General features: G+C 31.5%; 1 protein-coding gene across 1 annotated transcript; it reads right to left on the minus strand.

Annotated features, from left to right (window-relative positions):
* Nucleotides 1-13,735: 13,735 nt before the first annotated feature.
* LOC112018383 (uncharacterized) lies at nt 13,736-14,221 on the minus strand. The gene has a single exon (XM_024050910.2). It carries the CDS (start codon nt 14,219-14,221, stop codon nt 13,736-13,738), a length of 486 nt encoding a protein of 161 aa, XP_023906678.2.
* Nucleotides 14,222-16,724: the final 2,503 nt, after the last annotated feature.

Here is a 16,724-nt window from a genome sequence, read left to right on the forward strand (position 1 = left end):
ATTTATAAAAAAAAAAAAAAAAAAAAAAAAAAAAAAAAGGTCTTGGTGTTCAATGATGTGAACACTTGTCACCGTTTTGATTACTATTTTACCCACCAGTTGCTCACAAGTTATCTATTAATTTACATGTTTTTAAGTTGGATTGTTTCTTCAAGTATTTCTAACTTTTAATTATAAATAAAATGAAAGGGCTATGCCAAAATATTTTTTATATTTATATTTGGCTGTGTTGGTTGTTCATATTTTCTATCAGTTGATTACGAAATATCTATTAAATTGCAAGTTCAACAGCTATAAAATGAAAAGGCTATGCTAAAATATTTTTTATATTTTGTTTTGGTTGTGTAGGTTGTTCATATTTTCTACCAGCTGATTATAGGTTATTTATTAAATTGCAAGTTCAATAGCTGGATTGTTTCGTAAAGTATGTCCAACTCTTAATTAATGAAAAGGCTATTATAAAATTGAGATTATATTATTTTTTGGTGTGCTAAAATAATTTTTATATTATCTTTTGGTTTCTACTAAATTAACAGATTATCTATTAAATTGCAAGTTCACAAAAGCTAGAATATTTCTTTAGGTCTCTCTAAAATGAAATGCTTTGCTAAAATAGTCCTCATATTATTGGTAGGGTATTCATATTATCAACCAGTTATTTGAAATGATCTTTTACTATAATGATGGTTAGTAAATGATGGTTTGTTGGTACTATGGAGTCACATCAATAGCTAGGGTGTCTATCTTTTAATATGAAATTTTACTGAATTACATTCTCATGATACAAAAGAATATAGAACCCAGACAAGTTGAAAAAATGAGGGAATTTTATAAATAAAAAATTTTCCAAATTCTTTAGAACCACATGATATTCAAATTTTGAGATAACCGTAAGATGAGATTGTAAAATAATTCAATAAAAATTCCAAATTCTTTAGAACCATATGATATTCAGATTTTGAGATAACCTTAAGATGAGATTATAATATGTTTAGAGATTAGATATTTTCTATTGAAAAACATGACTGGTGCAAAAATATCACATAATTTTTATTTATGTTTTGCAGCCACAATGCTTAATATTTTATTTATATTTTCATTTTTAATGCAATTGCATAAAGGTAGGAATCTCCAAATAGTCTTAGAAAAATGCTCTCCACGCTACATGTGTGAACTTACATACATACTAGGAAGACACTATAAATAGATGACAGCAAAATGAATGCACCCCAAAAAAAGAAGAATAAAATATTTTTTATATTATCTTTTGGTTGTGTAGGTTGTTCATATTTTCTACCAGTTGATTACGGATTTTCTATTAAATTGCAAGTTCAAAAGCTGGATTGTTTCGTCAAGTATGTCAAACTCTCAATTATAAATATAATGAAAAGGCTATGGTAAAATATTTTTATATTATCTTTCGGTATGCTAAAATCATTTTTATATTATTTTTTGGTTGTGTAGGCTGTTCATATTGTCTACCAAATTATTGCGGATTATCTATCATATTGCAAGTTCAAAAGCTAGAAGTTTTCTTTAGGTATGTCTAAATGTCAGGTGTAAATAAAATGAAATGTTTTTCTAAAATTGTCCTCATATAATTTTTGGTAGTGTAGGTTGTTCATATTATCCACCAGCTTTTTGAAATTATTTTTCACTATAATGATAGTTAGTAACTGATGGTTTGTAGGTACTATGGAGTCTTCTTATTATGCACAATTGAGAAGAAGGATGATTCTTGCATCTAGGAGAAATCACAATTATCCAACTAATATTCATGCTCCTGCAGCTCAACGTATTTCTACTGACTTATAATTGAATAGGGGTATTGTGTTGGATAGGCAAATGAATATGAGTTATTGGGCAGGTAGATGCTAACTTCAATAATGTTGATGCTTTGAGAGGAGAGGTTTCTGTAGAAAGAGGATGTGCTTCATTTACGATTGTCTCACCTTCACATCGTATTGTTGGTAGGTTTTTTGTAAAGTTACATTTTTTTTATAAATTATTAAAGTCTTCAATTTAATATATATATATATATATAAGTGTGTGTGTGTGTGTGTGTGTATTATGGATTTACATATATTTGATTTCTCTTTAAGCCATTCAAGAGATATGGAGGATGATCCATTTGTAAGGAGCACTAGACAGAGATGACATGATTATAATAGTGAGACTGCGAACAAAAATTCTAATATCTATATACGCATTACTTTAAATGAAAATGGTGTTATCAACACAAATGTATCTGAAAACCAAATTCCTCCTGGTAATAGTCACTTTAGTAATAACGTATCAAACATAGAACGTCATACTGACATGCTACATTTATATTCTTTAAAATATTGTTAACATGCCAAATTATTATTATTTTATAATTTATAACAATGCATATATAGAAATTTAATTCTTAGATTTTGCTAATAATTGTTTATTTAATAATATGTTTTGGGTGGATGAAATTACAACAAATTGTTTTCCTAATTGGTCCAATTAATCATTGTTAAGTTTTATTAATTTTTCTTAGTTACATTTTTCAGTGTTTTGGATTGTAGGTAGAAAAAATAAGGTTTGAGAAAGTTTGTTTAAAACTAAAAGAATAATTTCCAAATTTTATATTCTTTTTAATGATTCACAAAATGTTATAAATAACTTTTATTAAAAATTTCTGAGAAAATTTGTATTATTTTCATTTTGGTATGACAAAATTTATATTTATGATTTATGATTGTTCCTATTATAAATAAAATATGATTACGACATACCTCTTTATTAAATTAGTTTAAATTGTAAAAAAATAATAATAATAAAACCACCATAAAATAATTATCACGCGCAACGCGCGGGTCCGCGACTAGTTTCCCATAAAAATAATATTAAAACTTTTCTAAAATGATTTAATAATAAATGTTCTAAAGGCATCAGTCCCACATAATTATAAAAAAATATTTATGTCCTAAATTGCGCTAAAACCTTTACTTCCACGAATCTTTTTTCTCTTCCTAAATCACACTAAATACTCTATATTTTTGTTATAGACCCAAATTTTAACTAAAATAATAGAGAAAGAAAAATATTGAATTTTGCATTAACTTTTAAGAACATTCAAGTTAGTGAGGATACAACTTTGCAGATTTATTACTATATTCTTAACACTTTTATGTTAATTTATTTATTTTATTTTAAAAACCAACTTACATTTATAACTCCTATGTATTTAGATAAGTTTCAGTACCCGTGGTTAAACAATACGAGAAGTATTTGGGGCTGCCAAGTTTCATTGGGCGGAAAAAGAAGGAGAGTTTTGACAATATTAAGCAAAGAGTCTAGAAAAAGCTTCTAGGATGTGAAGGCAAGCTTCTGCCACAAGCGGGGAGAGAAATTCTAATTAAAGTAGTGGCTCAAGCGTTACCTACCTACACTATGTCATGCTTCAAGCTACCGGTTACTCTTTGCCATGACATAGAAGCTCTTATTCGAAGATTTTTTTGGGGGCAGTGCGGAGAGAGTCGAAAGGTGCATTGGGTGAGATGGGAAGAATTATGTAAGCCAAAGGAGCAAGGAGGAATGGGGTTCAAGGATTTGTCCCATTTTAATGATGCATTGCTTGCTAAACAAACGTGGAGACTTCTACATGATAAGTCCTCACTATTTTACCGGGTTTTTAAAGCGAGATTTTTTCCAACTTGCTCAATTATGGAGGCCACTTGCCCTAGCTCGGCATCCTACGCTTGGAAGAGTATAATAAAGGGGAGAGATGTGATTAAACGGGGAGCTATTTGGAGAATTGGAGACGGGAGGTCAGTTCATATTTGGGGGGATAGGTGGTTGCCACAGAAAAATTCAGCATTCGTTTTATCTCCACGGTTGGATGGGTGGGCTGAAGCAAAGGTTTAGAGCTTGATTGATGAAGAGCGAAGATGCTGGAAGGATGAATTAATTGATGAGACTTTGATGGAGTTTGAGGCAGTGATGGTGAAAGGCATTCCCCTCTGCCTTACTGAACAATCCGATGAACTAATTTGGCCTCATAGTGCGAATGGAGCATACACAGTCAAGTCCGGGTATATGTTTTTGCAATTGGAGTTTCAGAATCAACAACCGGGTCAATCCGATCCATTGATTCTTAAGCCACTGTGGAAAGGAATATGGGGACTCAATGTGCCAAGTAAGGTGAAAAATGTGGTCTGGCGCGCTGCAAAAAATTCACTTCCCACCAAGCGAAATTTGGTTACAAGAAAGGTGCTAAATGATGCCTGTTGTGATCAGTGTAAGTTGCTGCCTGAGGACACACTCCACGCTCTTTTTCTTTGCCCAAAATTGGAAGGAGTTTGGCGCTTAGTACAGGTCTGGAACCAGCAAAGTTTGCGGCAGATAACAAGCTTTGTTGATCTTGTGGGATGCATTTTGGCGGACAACAGGGAACCGGATTTGTTTGCTATGGTTGTTTAGGCAGTGTGGAAGAGAAGAAATGAGTTGCGGGTTGGGAAAGGCGGCGAAAATCTCATTAATATGGTGCAGCAACTCGAACCAGATTGCAAGATTTTTTGCTGCATAATTCAACAGCTATGGCACCTATGGGACAAACTCAATCACAATGGCAACCCCCAATGCACCAACAGTACAAGATAAGTTTTGATGGGGCACTTTTTACGGCTGAAAATCAGGCCAGAATTGGAGTGGTAATTCGAGATAGCATGGGGCTGGTGATGGCCTCTTTGGCACAACAAATACCACTGCCTAGTACAGCAATTGAGGTTGAAGCCTTGGCAGCTCGGCGGGCAATGGAGTTGGCGTTGGAAATATGTCTCAACAAAGGGGTGCTGGAAGGTGATTCGCTGATCCTCAAGAATGCTCTGAAGACAAACTCTCACAGCCTTGCACAGTTTGGTCATATTATAAAAGATATACAGTTCTTAGCCTCTCAGTTTCCATTATTTCTTTTTCTCATGTAAAGAGGCATTGTAATACTTTAGCCCACTCGATTGCGAGGTGGGCACTGTCTTTTTCTTTGTCTTCATTACAAGTCTGGATGGAAGATGTACCACTAGAAATTGCAAATATACTTCAGGCTGATTCATATAGCCTTATCTATACTACTATTTAAGGGGCTGCACCTGTTTAGACTGAATTTTTTTTTGTTCCAAAATACCAACACATTTTTATGTTTAAGTAAAGACAAAATTAAAGGATAATTTGGTAAAACTATATCTTTTAACTCTTGCATAAACATTGCCTACAAAATAGGACCATTCTCTGTTCAGGTATTCGAAATGCTCCAACTACCCATGTTCCTTGCATCAATAAACTCACGATTGCAAAAAAAAAAAAAAAAAAAAAAAAAAAAAAAAAATTTACCTTTATCAAGGCTTAACCGTTTTAACATTAAAAAAAAAAAAAAAATCCATTTTTATTTTTAATTTGCGGTTTCTTACTATCTCACGTTACTTTTAAATTTTTTTATTTTAAAAAAAGAAACCCGCTCCCAGTTAATTGTTTACGTTCACGTTCATTCTTCTCCCTCACCCTCAAAAATAGGTCCTACAACTCTCCAATCCTCATCCCTATCCTCAAGTCCCATTTTTTTAAAAAAATAAAATAAAATTTATATATACCAAGAGCAACCACCATTTTTGCATTTTGGTAACAAGTGACAGCCACTCAAACAAGATTCAGAAGGTATTTACTCAACACTCAAAGAGATTGCCCGTTGCGTCCACCACCATCACAGCAACATGGACACTTAAAGAATTGAGTCCTACCGAGAGGTTTGAAGGTGCAGGTCTCGCCACTGAATCATGTTCCATTACTCTGCAAAAAACAACAAAAAATTTGTGTACCATTATATATTTGGTAGCTTTTCTCTTAAAATGTTTGGTTGAGGTTGTTCTTACTTTTTTAATACTTCTATTACTTTTGATTTTTTTTTTATTATAAATTATTACTTTTGTAAATACTTATTTCCTTTGATTTAAGTTGTTCTTTATGCGTGTACTTTGAACTTATGTTTGGTTAAAGTTGGTTTTTAGGCCGTTCATGGTGTTGTGTGGTGATTGATGAAATCTTGGGAAATTGCTGTCATTTGAAAAGATTTTGCATTTGTCTATGATATAGCACCCTGTACCACATAAGATGCTCAATATTACCAAGCAAATAATGCACACATAAATCTTTGGCTTTGCCATTATAAAATACATCCGTAACAAATTCAACTGAAAAAAATTTATATAATTATCATTCAACAAGCATCCATATTAAAGAAAAAATTAAAAGCCTTCATGGTTTCGGTCCAGTATTGATCAATTTGTTTTGGAAGTTATTGAATACAAAGCATGATTTGATAAACTTTTGCTGTCATGAACTAAGCTCTCTGATTGATTTTTTCAACTTGGATTTTGTGGAATATAAGTGCACAACATCTCATTGGAATCTACAACAATTGAGTTTTGAGGAGATTTTCTTGCCATTGGTCCGTATTTTATATAACTGTAATTATCTAATCAAAATTATAGTTAAAGTTTGATGTCTAATTGCTGGACTATTTACAAATTTATCTTAGCTTTATTTGATCAATGTCTTTGGATGAAGTAGTATAAAGATCAACGATCTGCAAATGATAACAATCGTGTTTCTCTATTAAATTCCTTCCAAGGATATTCTCAGCATTTCTTTTAGTTAGGCTTTTTTTAATTGATAGGAAAATTTTGTCCCCATCACATATGATATTAAAGTTCAATATTGTTGCTTACAATATATTTAAAACAAGCATCTGGAGCACGTGCTCACGATTACTGTAACGAATGCAAATTATTTTAATGAATTATTCATGTAGTTAAAAGATTATCAATTATCCACCAACATATCTCACTTATCTAAGTACTAGCCTTTGAGCACGCGCTCACGAGCGTGCTCAGAGGCTTTTCTATTTTTTGGGTAAGGGTTAATTTAGAGCATTTATTATAGTTTGGGATTATTACATTTCCAATCACAAAAAAATCTAGGGGTGTGATGAGTATTATGCGTTAACAGGTGAAATACTTTTTCATCACACTCCTAGGTTTTTTTTGTGATTGAAAAATGTAGTAATTCCAAATTATAATAAATGCTTTAAATTAACCTTTACCTAAAAAATAGAAAAGCCTCTGAGCATGCGCGTGAGCGCGTGCTCAAAGGCTAGTTTGATTAAAAGTTCTTACGAGGTGGATTCTCAAAAAAAAAAAAAAAAAAAGATAAGTTTCTCAAAAAAAGAAAGAGAGATTAGTTTCTTAATTTGATTGTCATTAACTATGAAGTAATTACTTTGTTTTCTTTATTTAATAATAATGAAATATATATTTGTAGTTCATTAAGACTATGGAGAACCTAATCATAATAATGATTTTGATTTAAATTCTAAACTAACTCGTGTTGAGGTATATTTTGCAAATCTTCCAATTGAGTAAACTAAAGTAGGTATGAAAAAACAAACTAAAATTTACATTTATATTAGATTTTGAATGACATTTACAATAGGAATTGTTATTAATATTTATTTAGGTTAATTTAATTTTCAATTCTGTGTATCAATTTTCTTTCCTTTAGATAGCATATGCTCAATTTATCTGGCGGGGTGAGGTGGACATAAGGAATCTCAATGAGGTGTGAAACATAATTTTCTCAGCATAACCTTAAAAAACTAATAGTTGAATTAAAATTTTTAATACTATGCCAACGTGGCAGTTTATGTGGCATGAAATAATATAATTTTTTTTCCATTAATCACATCAGCATTTTTCATCCATCACTTAACAGTAGGGATTATTTTGACACAATGCCAAAAAAGTTAGAGACTAAATCAACACATTGAAAAGGTTAATGACTAAATTGACACATAGCATAAATGTTAGGGACCAAATATGTAATTTACTTAAAAATACTTCTAAGAAATTTATGAAGAGGCTCTTAGCTTCACAGCATTTTGCATAATATTGATTTTGAGTCATATATATTGTGGGGGGAGAAAAACCCAGCCCAACTTATTGGGCCCGAGGCCCTGAATGAGGAACACTCTTCATCCGAGGAGATAAGGCCTTCAGTCGGAAGCCCACGCCAATGGGGGACGCCTGGGGATGAGCACGTATACCATCCGAGGAGATACTCATATGTCCGAGTAGTCATGCGTCCTCGGATCCGAAGAGGTTTGATCAAACACGAGTATGGGAGGTTCAAGTGATCTATTTGACAAGTGTCAAGAGGGAGAAGGACCTCGGACACACATAGAGATAACGAAATTGAAGGAAGATGAATAGAATCTTAGAATTGTTGATTTATAAGCTTAAACAATGAAGCATAACCTATTTATTATATTTAGGACAAAGTTTAGCTATAAATTTGATTGTAATTTAAGATAACAAGCTTACTCAATATCTTTTTATTATAAGTGAATTTGACAAATTCATTATTGGATTACATTTTTTTCTTATATCCTCCATGCTTGCAAAATTCTAGAAAATTAAGATCAATAGCTATGTTATCAATAAATTGTTTAAATTGCAAATTTTTTTATTTAAAATTATGTATAAGCTTATAGATTTGTAGTAAATAATTTCCAATTGATACAAAATTTGACATGTGAATTAAGAGTGTAACGAACATACAATTCAACAGTTAAATTTTCAAAATTTGTAATAATGTTAATATTATTAAAGAAAGTTATAGCCTTAGGTTACAACCAATTTTATAACTAAATTTTTCCTTATAGTTATTTATTTTATTTTTTTGAGAGTATAAAAGTGGATCACCTAATCTAATAATTACATATGCTTAATTAAAACGGTTATAGACCAAGTATCTTAACCAGTGTTGAAAACAATAAACTCCAAGACTGAAGAAGATACACATTCTCTGTTCTAGAAGGCCGTCATTTTTGAAGTGTAATTTGGATTCATGGTTTCGTTCAAAGAATGCACCCAGCCAGTATTTCATGATCAATTAGCATATCTCTCATTTGCAACATTTTCATCACATTTTGAATTCATTACTGAAATTACTTTTTTGGCAACTAATATAGCCAATAACATGTCATTTAAAATTTGTCGTAAAAGTATTGTAAATATATTAAAAATAACATCTCTCATTTTCAGTCACATAAAGCCAGTTTTACGGTCTCTATTCTCTTGTGGCGGTCAATCATGAATCCACCTTAACCATTAAGTTTTCTCTGTTCCACTTGACTTTGGAATGAGCCTCAAGTGGAGTGAGAAAATCCGTATAAATCTAGATGCTCCTTTGGTTTGGACTACGGAAGGAAAGGCATTGGTGAGAGCGAGTAAGCATCAAATATAAAGTACAAAGTTGACAGTAGCTTGGTCAAATACAAGATAAGGTGCAAGGTGCTAATACAAGATAAGGTGCAAGGGTGCTAGTGACTAAGTGCATTCACAGCAATAGAGATATATTTTTAATTATTTGGCATTACAAAAAGTTACTTTATTTATTTTACCTATTCACATGCTACAACAGTGGATTTATTTTATCTTTTAACATAATAAAATAATATAAACATCACAATAAAATAATATATCAACTACAATAAAATAATACATCCCATTACAAAAAAAAAAAAAAAAACACCACAAATATTCTAACTAGCAATGTGAACACAAAATATATATATATATATATATATTTTACCTTTGAGCTACAGTGCACAGCTATCTTTAGCTGTGCTCTATAACAGAGAAGCCAATTTTTTTTTTGCTATAGCTCCACTGCTGCAGCTCCAAATAGCTTTTTAGTAGTGCTAAAAATAGCTTTTTAGCACCACTGCTGCAAGTGCTCTAAGTGAGCACAAACAAGAAGCTAATATATTTGATAGTAGTTTGGTCAAATATATGAAAAATATTTTCTTGTTCTTGTGATTTTATTTGATTTTATGATAAGTGAGCAAGAAGCTAATCAAATGTTTGAACAATTATTAACTTTATTTATTTTTATTTTTTTTGAATCGTTAACTTCATAACAAAAGGTTATAATAACATGATAATAATACACAAACACGTAACAAACACATTAAATTTCCTAATTATGAAACTATATAAAGTTAGGTTATATAACTTATATTTATACTATACATGTACCCATTCACACAAATTATAAAAAATTAAAAAGAATATACACAACCAATATCAGATACAAACTCAATATATAAATATATATATATATATATATAAGTAGAGACCTCATGCAAGAGAATATGAGGTTCTGTTATGTAGCGCTTTGTATGAGTATTATTTCATATAGCCGCCCTTCACATCTCCCATATGAAGCCAAAAATGCAGAAGATTAAGAGCTTTGGTTCCACTCCCTTCTCCAACTTCTTGAACTCTTCCACTTTTAATTTCATTAATTTTCAAAATAAAAGGTTGTCTCCCTTCAATGTTAGTTTTTCATGTTATAACACATTATTTTATATATTCTTGTTTCACAAAATATTGTTGGAGAGAGAGAGAGAGTGTGTGTGTATGAAATTGGCTTTGGTTTTAGGTGCATATAATCTAAACCTCTTAACAGCATTGTCAAAGCTTGATACAGTACTTCAGCAACATTTGAGATTTCTAAAGGTATGTTTAGGGAAGAAATAGAGCTTTTATATGTGTTATTTGTGTTTATTTATATTTGGGAAGTGCATAATCTTTGTAAGTGATTGAGGTACTCAGATATATGTAAACTTAAACTTAAGATATGAAATGGTATAATTTTACGTTTCTCTGTTCAATTGTTGTTATATGTTTAATCTCTTGACATGTATATTTAGTTTTGCAAATTAAAAATTGTAAATCTTAAATCGTAGATGTCTAGCTTTCAAAAGTTCATGTAATTTTTTTTTTAAAGAAAAGAACTCCTTAAAAAAATAATAAGAATTCTTATATTGAAAAGGTCATATATAAGAACCTAGACATGTGCACTTGATAAAAAAAATATCAATAGGCATGGAGTGGCACTTTTAGAGTCTAATTAATTATGGTTACTTATATAAGTATATATCGTATTATAATTTTTTCTTCATATTTTAGTGACATATAATACATAATCAAAATTAATTTTCCAAACATTATAACACATATGAATATTATAAAATAACGAATTACGAACATGTGCATCGCGTAGGACATCCGCTAGTTTATAATAAAGAGAGAGATACTCACAAAAACAATCACTCTTTAGTCATTACTTCTAGAGTGGGGGATATATCAAGAGAGAGAGAGAGAGAAATTTGTGATCTATGTTGTTGTTTGGTTTTAGACTCGGTTGATATGTGATTTGTATGTATTAGGATGGGTTGATATGTGATTACGATGTGCAAAAATATTTTTAAAGGTAAATTAAACTAATAAATTTTTTTTTTTTTTTTTGGCAAAAGTACATGGTTGGTCTTTGAAGTTTCAAATTAACATTATTGATCCCTGAAAAAAAAAACTATTAAAGTTTTTCCATTGCTGTTTATGAGTTTCATTGCTTATGTGGTTAACCCAAAAAAAAAATTGTGATAATTTTTAGGTGACATAGCAATGCATGACCCAAGAAATATTAAATATCCAAACCCGTCTGAAACGGGTTTTCCCAATTCAATTGAATCCGAAGATGCACTAGCTTGATGTTCAAACCCCTTTGGTGTTCTCTCCCAAATAATCCCATCAACTACCATGTCCCAAAGAACACGTTGCCACCGAGCCATATGAAATACTAGGCGATCGACAACACAAAGCTTGCAACATTATTCAAGTCAGGGGGTTCAACATGTGGAGCTGCCCCTGTCAGGGAAAAAATACGAGTGCGGCCATGCAATACATTTTTTTTCCCAATACAACAGTAAACTCTAATCTAAAGCGACAAATAAATATCCACAACAATGGTGCCAAAAATGGGGGCAATGTTTTTTCCTATTGTCACACTTCCTAGGCGGATTGGATTACAAACCAGATCAAACACAAACTAAGATAAAATTCTACTCTAGCCTAATCTAAGTGTATATGTGTGTGAGTCTCCCTTCTGGAGACTTGAATCCTAGCCCTTGACTCCTACATTCCACAAACACTTATACTCGATCGTAGAGTGACCATTGTGGCTGGGGTACTCTATTATTTCTAATGAAACTGCACTTTGGTCCACATGCAGCAGCTCCTGTCTTAGGGTCTGTTTGGGAACTGCTTATTTTGCTAAAATTGAAAACTTTTTACTGAAAGTACTGTAGATGAAGGTAAAAGTTAGTTGAAATAGTACAGTGTGACTCATAAATAATATCAAAAAGTGCAGTGGAACCCATGAATAGTAGCAAAAATAAGCCAAATAATAAAATAATTTTCATTTTTCTTTTCAATCCAAACGGAGGCTTAAATCATACAGACATGTCTAACTGTAAACGCTAGTATTTAATTGGTCAATCAATGTGATTGTCACATCATTTTTGTGCCATAGGCAAGCATGATCAAGAAAATATACTATGTTTCGATAATACCAACTCAGCATCTATTTTGGTATTTCCTATCTAATAAATGAGTGACACATGTTTCAAAAAACCATATCAGATTACTCCAATAAATTAATCACAATCTTCTATACTATCGGAAAGATAAATTAATAATTTATTAGAGTAGTGTGATATAGTTTTTTGAAATAGGTGTCACTCATTTATTGGATAGGAAATACCAAAATATATGCTGAGTTAGTATTACCAAAACATGGTATACTTTCTCGGCATGATCAGGATATTGGGCCGATTCATTAAAAACAGGGGTTGTCGCTACAGTCAGGATTTTTAATTGCTTAAGCACACGAAATTCAAGTAAACCATGTGAGTCTCTGTGATTTTAGATGTGTATTAATCATTTTATTTGAGACCATAGGAATATTGACAGTCGATGCCTTGTTTTCCTTTACTGTTTTTATGTTCAATTCCCCAATGTGGAGGAGATTGGTCCTAAAACAGGTTCACTTCCTGCATTCTCTAAATGCAGTGTTATATGTTGAGCAGAAATTGGAACCCATAGGCTGGATTGCGACAACATTCTAAGGCAGCAAATTTAAATTTCAATGGCTCAAACCACCTTCTTCTATTAATTAATTTCACAACTTCTAATGGATCGTATTATATATATATATTATAAAATTTTGTACTATAGACCTGAGATTTGAAATTTTACGAGTTATTTTGTGAGACCCAATATCTTAAAATTTATAGAAGTTGAACAATTCTTGCACTAGAAATGAATACCCTTGGGCCATGAAATAGAATTCAATAGTGACACGAGCAAAAATTTGTTGAAGGCAGTGAATTGACTTAGAAGTAGAAGAGCAATATATATTCTCTTTTTCCCTAGCGTATATACAAAAAGAGATGGTCTATCAACCTATACAAATTTACAGACAAAAATGGATGCCCATGATGAATTCAGGGATAGGGGTTGAGGTTGTTGAGAAAGGAAACTCGGGCCTCGACTAGAACACCTAGACAAACATTCAAGCACCTCTTCCACATTGTAATGCTGCAACTACCTTCTCAAATTCATTTGCGTCTGTTTCGTCACCCTCACATGCTATTCTCTTGGGGTGCACCAACTTCGAAACTACAAACCAGCCACTTGATTTTGATAGTAACTTTGGTCCAGCTATAAAGGTCAAGAGTGATTCAAAGACCAAGATAGTTACAGCCTCCAGCTCTTTTAACATGCTAACAATGGCTAGATCTTCATTTTTCTTAGAGTTCAACTTTAGTTTGCATGCCCTTTAAGACCTTCTGCATTGCCTTTTTTACTATCTTCCTAGAGGCCAAGTATTTTTTAACCTCCCTTGCATGCTCAATTTTACTGCCATGTCTTCTGCGCAGGGTTGATTGAAGTTCACGTGTGCATTCCTTTGTTTGCAACAATGCATCCCTTGCAATACCACAGACATCCAAGAGCCTGAGAGATCCATCCAACAGCTCATTAAACCATTTCTGATTCTGCTCTTGGGCTAAGGCTTGTGCAAAAGGTAACAGGAGCAAGTTATCAACACAGTCATGCAAATCTTGAAGCCCAATTATCTTCTGGCTTAATGATGTTGATGATGAAGAGGTTACTTCAGAACATCTCAATCTGTTCGATTGGTTGTTGAATTCTGAAATGAGCGGGTGTGATCTAGTGGGAAAGCTATTAGAGTGAAAATGGTGATGGGAAGTTTTGTTGACACGAGAATCAGCCATGTTTACCTAAAACAAGAAAGACGTTTCTCTGTTGAATGTACAATTTTGTGTATCAATTTGCTTTGCTTTAGTTAGCACCTTCTCAATACATATGATGGGGTGAGGGGACATAAGGAATCTCAATATTTTCAAATATCAATGAGTTGTAACATTATTTTGATCTGGATCTAAACACTCCTTCAGCGTTGTCTATGCATTGTCTCCCCATTGCCAGCTCCCCAACTCAATATCAAATTATTTTAAGTGTCTAAATTACAGGAGCCTCTTTGCAGAAGATAACACTACATTGAATTGGATAATTATCTATAAGATAGGCAACACATAAGAAGCATTGAACCAAGTCTCCAACTCACTATTGCAGCAATGTTTTTGCAATGTCTTCTCTCACCGGCTCTCCAACTCACATTCAATCATATTTAAATTCAAAAATCACAAGAGCATCTTCATAAATTTAATTAAAACATACGATATAACGAAGGACAAGAAAAGGCAATAGCCATTATATCCAGCCTACACGCCTACCTTTCAGGCAGATAGTAGTCTGTACCCGTCATGCACACATAAATATCATTAAATTACCAGTTTCATGCAATGAAAAATAATGTTTATTACAATCAGATAGTAATTCCTAAAATCTGGAAAAAATTTCTTCAGCGTGTAAAGTGTTGGTCAACCTAGTACTACTTGCTTCCTGTAGATTTTTAATTATAAATACATGTATCAAATTCTTCCATAGTCTTTTTTTCAGCCTGAATATTATCATGTTTACAAGATAAGAGTATGTCATGGTCTCTGTTATTTCTAATGAAACTATAATTTCTTCCGCATTTAGCTGCAGTGTTCAGTACTTGGTATATCTTTACCTTGTTGGAGCTTCTACAGACCTTCTCTTTGTCTGCATGCAACAAATGTTATCGAAAATCACACATAAAGCTTAATGATTTAATTGGTTAATCAGTTTGATTGTTGCATCATTTTTGTGCCACTGGGGCAAGATCTCCATATGTGACTTCTCCATTTCTACACATATTGTAGACAATTTTATTGTCTGATTCATTAAAAACATGGGTTGTCCCTACAGTCAGGATTTTTAATTGATCAAGCACAGAAATTCAAGTAAACCATATGAGTCTCAATTATGTTAGATGTGTATTAATAAATTTATTTGAGACAAAAAAAATATTGACAACTCAGATGTCATCTTTTCCTTTTCTGATTTTATGTCAACTAGTCGAGAACCCGCGCATTGTGCGTGATAATATTTTTAAGATGATCTCATTAAATTTATTTTTTGCAGTTTAGACTAATTTAATAAATAGTAATGTATTTCATAATCATATTTTCATTTATTATAGAAACAATCACAAATGTAATATATATAATTTTTGTCATACCATAATGAAAACAATACAATTTTTCTCCAGAATTCAAAAGGTAGCAAGAATATTAATTTTTTAATAAAAATTATTTATAACATTTTGTGTATCATTAAAAAGTATATAGAATTTGAAAATTATTTTTTTTTATTTTTTTAAATAAAAAAAAAAAAAAACTTTTTCAAATCCAATTGTATCTAGTGTACAATCAAAAACACCAAAAAACTTATTAAAAAAAAATCAACAAAAATTACAGTTCAAAAAAAGAAAGGATAAAATAAAAATCACATCAAAGTCAAACTTCTTCAAAATATGTAAAACATTTCAAACGTGATGTGATCAAGCCAAATACCCAATGCATTATCAAATTCAAAATTTTTAATAAGATTTTGAAGTGATGCAATAGAAATATGTCATTATTCCCAAGAAAAAAAGTGTTGGTAATAACTTTATATATAATGATTGTAACCAAGAGTACAAAGGGGAAATTTAGAGAAATTTTTTTGTACAAATAAGAAGTATTGTGTTAATACCATCATAATCTAATCTAACACCTAATCCAACATATGAAAAATGAGTAGATAAATAAATAATTTTATACACAAAATTGAAAATTTTTTTTCTTAAAAATATCAAAGAATACAGAAATGAGATAAAGAATATGAGCAATACAAAATATTCGTAAATGCTTAAAACAATTACTCAAGCATCTAAAAATATCATATAATAAAGACATAACAATTTGTTGCTAATTTGTTAATCAAAATATTTACAAATAATGAAAGGAAACTGCACAAATACCATCTTCTTCAACTGCATTAACTATTCCTCATTGTATTGTCAAAACTATCCTGCTATTTTCCAAATAAACTAAAACCTGACAACAACACAAAATATAGACATATTATAATATGATTTTTCCCTAAATTTGGTCAACAACATTAAAACTATTTTGTGTTGTAAATAAAATGATTAAAAAAAAAAAAATACTTGCATCAAGTAACACATATAAATTAGTCAATAATAAGACAATGGGAGTACAAACCTCATAAAAAATCCAACAAAAAAAATGAAAAAATAAAAAGAGAGAGAGAGAGAGAGAGAGAGAGAGAGAGAGAGAGAGAGAG

This window comes from Quercus suber, unplaced genomic scaffold (assembly GCF_002906115.3).
Source record: "Quercus suber isolate HL8 unplaced genomic scaffold, Cork oak 2.0 scaffold_799, whole genome shotgun sequence".
NCBI classification, from domain to species: domain Eukaryota; kingdom Viridiplantae; phylum Streptophyta; class Magnoliopsida; order Fagales; family Fagaceae; genus Quercus; species Quercus suber.